Source organism: Lissotriton vulgaris, chromosome 7 (genome assembly GCF_964263255.1).
Source record: "Lissotriton vulgaris chromosome 7, aLisVul1.2, whole genome shotgun sequence".
Classification (NCBI taxonomy): Eukaryota; Metazoa; Chordata; class Amphibia; order Caudata; family Salamandridae; genus Lissotriton; species Lissotriton vulgaris.
In genome coordinates, this window is record NC_141695.1 from 206,830,767 (window position 1) to 206,836,816 (window position 6,050).

Genomic DNA, 6,050 nt, shown 5'->3' on the forward strand with positions numbered 1-6,050 from the left:
TGAGTTGCAAGCTATGCAGTTTGAGCTGCATTACATGTATGTAAGATGTGTGGCACGTATGTTTGAGTTTTGTCATTATAGTGTTGTGGAGTTGGTGTGCCCAGACTAAGTTTGGAATTAAACTGAACAGGTGTGTGGGTTATTGTGTTCAGTTTGGGCTGTGTCTTCTCATGTCTCCTGCATCAGTAGACCTCCTCTCCTCCCTTGATTACACTCCTAGCCTGGGGAGCTGCACTTACCCCTTTCCCCATCTTGGCCGCTGCGCTGCTTCAGGGAGGTGAACTGAGAGCAGCTCTTCCGAGCTGCAGGGACGGTGCTGGCTTCTGTCCCCTGCCCCAGTGAGAGAGAAGTCCGAGCCAGGAGAGCTGCAATGTCCTTTAAAATTCTTGTCCAAGTCCCTCCTACAGCTCTCGCTTACGCGCTTCGCCAACTCTGATCTCAGAGCTGCGATAATGCAACAAAAGGGCAAACTGATTAGGTCCTTTCACTGCTCACCTTCAAGGACCTTCAAGGTCCTCATGGAACGATCTAGTGTGAAGGACAGGGGAGGAAGGCCAAGTAACCCCAGGACTGTCCCTAGGGGAAGGGAGGATCCCAGGTCTGCTCAGAACTGGGGGTGCCATATGAAAACGTTATCTCTGCTCCGTATTAGAAGAACAGTGCTCCTGACCTATGCAGCTCTGGGGGTTCAGAACAGAAACTCCATCTCTTCCAGATACTAGACGAGTGGGACCCCCAGCTCTACACAACACGGCAGGTGAAATAAAGAGGTCTGGAAGAGCCCAAAGCCAGCTTGATGCCACACTGGGGATGCTGTGTAACCTCTCCATCTGCACTCGACTCTGAAATTTAAGAACTCCCAACATCTGTAGCAATGGGGGTGCTTATAGAAACTCAGGGCTCGGTTCACATAGGTAAAGTTACACAATTGACAAAAAACAATTTTACGAAGAGTACTTTTACTGCTGCGGAGTCTCCGCACTCAAGGTGGCGACTTGACACATAACAAGATAGCCAGATGTAAAGATACTGCTCGTAGAATTGCTTTGTGAATTGCAAAAATTTGTAAACTTGCACAAAAGTGTAAGTTTACCTTTGTAAATAATGTTTTCAGTCTCTTCCCAGTACAAGAAGACAAGAACCACAGTACAAGGCAGTACAGAACAAAACGTGCGTTGTTTCCAGTACTCGAAAAACATCTCCAGGTCTGTGCAGTGTAGCAATTCCTTTTGTTTTCCGATACCGGACATGTGGGACCCCAGCTCTACACATCCTAGAGGACAAAGTATAGATCTAACCTTCCTTCCCATAACTGGGAAGGTGGAACCACAGCTCTATGCACATCAGAAAGTACAATAGAGAAACTCAGGTGTATATTTACCAATGGGTTATGTCGCCCTTGCACTATGCAAAGGAATGCTCAGTTGACGCAACTACTAAGTTAGATTTATCAAGCCACATATGGCCACCTTGTACGGCCTTGCATGGCTTAATAAATCCAGAGTAACGAAACGCAGCACAAATTGCTGTGTTGCATTACTCTGCCCAAAGGAGGCGTTCCATGGGGCTGTGGGTGTTCCCACGCATCCATCCATAGATTTTGGCACATCCTAGATTTCCCATTACTGATAGACCTGGGAATGTGTCAAAATGCCATGCTTCCCCAGGTGAGGCATAACGAGGAGAAATATCTTTGTGTCTACTCATTTTCCCTTCTTTCTATGTGTGCTGCATTCTGCAGCCCACACTGAAAGAGGAAAATGCCTTAGAGGATTTTTTTGTGCAGGAAGGTGCACCTTCCTGCACAAAAGAAATCGTGTCCGCAACGCAGGTGCAAGGGTGCCTACATTGGCGCAAAGCAGCATATTGTGCGCCTGCACAAGGAAAGAACAGGAATGCAATGGGTTTAATTAAATATGGCACATTCGTGCCCATTTCCTTTCACTCAGCTCATTAATGTGGCTTGCTGCATGAAATAATGGTAAATATGGCCCATAATCTATCTCTTTCCAAGAATGGAAGTGAGGGACACCAGCTCTGTGCAACAAAGAGGACATCATAGAATAGACATCACTTGCCATTACTGGGAGGATGGGATCACACCTCTATAGAGCACACAAAATACAATGCAGATCATCCATCAATTCCCAGATGTGGAGGACATGACTTTATGCAGAAGAGAGAGAACACTATTGAAGTTCTACTCAATACTGGAAGAGGGGGACCTCACCACTATGCAATTTGATGAGTGCAGTACAGAACCTTGTTCGCTTTTCAGAACTGAAAGATGGAGAATACATCCGAGTGATCTATGCATGATAAGGAGTACAGTACAGAGCCTCCATCTCTATTCCATAGGAGAAGAATGGGCTGTCAGCTCTATTCAGCACATAAGGTGCAGAAGGGAACCCATATTACTTCTCAGTACGTTGAAAATGGAACCCAGCTCTATGAAGGGGAGAAAATACACTATCAAATCTCCATCTTTCCCAGACCTTAAAGAGAGTGATCTCAGTTTTATCACAGGAAGAGCAGTTTGGGACCTCCATCTCCAGCTTGTGCTGAAAGAGCATCACATCAGTTCTGTGCTTCAGCGGGGCCACAATACCGACCATCTCCTCCCAATACTGGAAGCATGAGATTCCATCTCCATGCAGCATAATGCTTTAGTATGGAACCTAATTGCTTCGTATTACTGCCAGATCATGTTCAAGTAGAGAGTAAGCAGTTGAAATCAGGGACATAACACACGCCCCGGCATCCCCCGCGGAGCGGGGGGGGGCCTCTGAGCTGCAGGGGGTCCCCTCAGCACAGTACTCAGGCCCAATAACTTTGGATTAAATCCGGAGCTATTGGGACGGGGCCTCTCTGTGTGCATGGCAGTGGGGGCCCTCAACTTTCGTTACCCCACTGGTTGAAATACCAGCTGGTGTGCAAAGATACATTAAAATTCAGACAGAATCCCATTGGATGTGGGTGTCTTTGCCAGTAGTAGTTTATGCAGGATGGTTCTAAGCTCCTGAAAAACAAAGGAAGGTCATGGCCGTGCTTAGCCGTCACAGAAAAATAGGGTAGGTTCAGGTTCAGGATGGTTCCAGGTATAGGTTCAAGCCTTTTCTGTCCCTAAGGCCATGATTAGGAGGCCAGCCAGCGAGGCATTGGAAACACTCTGGAAGTCTTAGGTTCAAGCAGGAAAGCAGCTCTCAAGCAGCCGGGCAGGCCTCTGAGGGCATAGGGTTTAGGTAACAGGGTAGTCCTCTTGGTGCAGTAGGGCAGTTCCTTGAAGTACATGCCACAGGCAGTAGGACAATCTTCTGAGAGTCCTTCCACAGATCCATAAGTGAACTGAATAGTGGGTCTTGGAGTCCTAGTTTGATACTTATTCCCCCCATTGAAGTGGAAGACACTTCTGGAGTTCTCCCCTCACAGAATTATCTAGAATCGTCTGCCACCCAGACCTAGTCCCAATCTGTCTGCAGGCACAATAGGCTAGTGTGAAGTTCTTTGTGTATTAGCTGAGGCAGAGTCTTTGAAGCAAAGTGGGGCTGTGCACAGCTCCGTCTCTCATGCTGCCATGGATAGCCCATCCTACCAACACATAGCCCCTCTATTGTGTGGCTGCCTGGGTGGAATACACAAAGGTCAGCTGTCAATAAAACCATGTCATGTGACCCAGGAATCAGGCTGTAGCTACGAAACAGTTAGGACAAGAAAATCAACCATTTTCGAAAAGTCACATTTTCAGAATTATGACTTAAAATCCATCATCACCATAAAGAGGAATTTAAATCACAATTCATAGACACCAAACATGACACTTCCACATGCTTCAAACAAAAGCTGGCACTTATTAAATGTAATAAGGGAACCCAATGTTATCCTATGGGAGAAGTAGGCCTCACAGTAGGGAAAAATAAATTCATGAGTTGTTCACTACCAGCACATGCAAAACTTAAAAGTTCATGTCCAACCTTTTAATTACAATGCACCCTGCCCAATAGGCTGTCTTGGGCCTACATTAGGATTGACATGTATGTATTAAAATGGGAGTTTTAGGCTTGGCAACAGACATATTTTGTCAAGTCGAATTGGTAGTTTAAAACTGACACAGGCTGCAATACAAGACCTGAGACATGTTTAAAAAGGCTGCTTAATTGTGTGGCGCAATAAGTGCTGGAGACCCACTAGTAGCATTTCAATTTCCAGCCTTGGACATATGGTATACCACTTTAATAGGGACTTATATGTAAATTAGATATGCCAATCAGTGGTAAGCCAATATTACCAGGGTTTAGGGAGTGAGCACAAGCAGTTTAACGGTGGTTAGTAGTGGTAACGTGCAAAGAGTTCTAAAGCAGGAGGAGGGAAGGCAAAAAGTTTGGGGGGGTGATCCTGCAAAGAGAGCCAAGCCCAACAGCAGGGTCAACTGTTTAGTTCTCGTTTTTTGGAACTTTGGGTAAGAGATGTTAAGAACTGCCATTTCCTGGCAGTTTGGAGGAAACTTTAATTTTGTGTGTGATACGTTTTTAGATCGTTCAAAGCCTCTTTCCCAGAGTCTCTGGACGTTCGGGCTATATAAAACTTTATAAATAAAAACCGGCTTTGGGGGCGCTTTGAGATTTATTGGAGAGATGGAACCACAGTGAAATTTGGAGCATAAAATGTTCACTCTGGAGTGACTCCTCCTTCACTCCCCAGTGTACCTCAATCACTCTAGAATAGACAGATGTGTATACACCTTGATATTCACTCACACATTGTGTCTACATCATACTGTTCCAGGACAGTATTAGACCACACACTCCTCAGTGTTGTACTGGCATGGGGAAGACTCATAGCACCCAACCTGGCCTGGTGCTTACAGCTGATAGTCCTTGAGGATCTTTTGCCATTCGTTGCAAGACCACTTTGGTCAGTGGTGAGGATGCAGAAGGCGTTGGTCAAGGAGCTATCCCAACTGGCATCTTTTCTGAGGTCTCTTGAAAAGTTATTCCCTACCCACTAAGACAAAGCTGCCAAACTTAAATCTGGCAAGCGCTCCTTCTCTGATGGTATGAAGAAGCTGCATTGACTTGATTATACCACTTAATAAGTCAAGACAAACAACAAGGATGATAAAGGGGACCCGATTCTCGTGCATCTGTCCAAGCCTTTGACTTCAAGCTCAGTCTTGCTTCATTTTGCTCCCTCCTTGGGGAGGTATTGACAACACAGTCTGCCATTAATGATGCAGATTTTACTTATTACAGGGACTTACATAGGCCCCACATATGCCCTCTTCAGTTTTCCACTTGCTGCCTTTCTTGATCCACTTCCCAGAGGAGAATGGTGAAGAGGGTGAGACCAAACAACCAAGCACCTACTGAGCCTGCTCATCAGCTTAGACACAGGACAGTAGTAAACAAAAGCTAAGCAGGGATGGGTAATACAATGAGAGTTCTGGAGGGTCACATGGGAGAGACCCAGGTTTCACCAATGGCATTACTAGTAGTGAGATGCCCAGCAGCATCAGTGTTTCCAGCACTCTCATAATGCAAATGAGGGGCTTCCCTACCCCGGAGAAAAGGACCCCAGATGCAGAAGGTTGTTTTGGGTGCAGTCATCTCTAAGGCCATGCAACTATGAGTTGAAGTAGGTGAGCTAGATCGGATCTACAAGAGCTTGTGCCATGATCACTAGTGCAACAATAGTATCTGTGTCAGCCGCCTACGAGGACAGTTCATTGCAAGAAACACTAGAGCCAGATGAGAGCAACTGAGAAGAGTTGGACACATTTTGCAGTGATTCCACTGCTTGTTGTAGCTCCTGTTGAGCCTGAGAATGTGGGGGAACTTTGCGTCATGGACCCTGGGGGTACAGCATCTTAACTTCCTCGAGACCCAATGCAGGCGGGGGTCCTGAGATGATGCGACTGGCGGATGAGGCCAGTGCCCGACCTTCCCTTCCCTCCAACCAGTTCCAGGCAGATTTTGGTTTCATAAGCAAGTCAGAATGATGGTTGACCTTTAGTCTCAATTGTGCATGAAACAACAAAGCATATTTGTATCCCA

The 6,050-nt window shown here is 46.1% G+C and overlaps 1 protein-coding gene across 1 annotated transcript in view; it reads right to left on the bottom strand.

The window, feature by feature from the left end:
- Nucleotides 1–378, bottom strand: part of ATP4A (ATPase H+/K+ transporting subunit alpha) — a 93,322-nt gene extending 92,944 nt beyond the window's left edge. Inside the window, exon 1 of the mRNA XM_086929960.1 lies at nucleotides 240–378. Within this exon, the coding sequence (XP_086786086.1) occupies nucleotides 240–251 (12 nt within the window). The 5' untranslated portion in view covers nucleotides 252–378. The remainder of the gene's footprint in view (nucleotides 1–239) is intronic.
- Nucleotides 379–6,050: the final 5,672 nt, after the last annotated feature.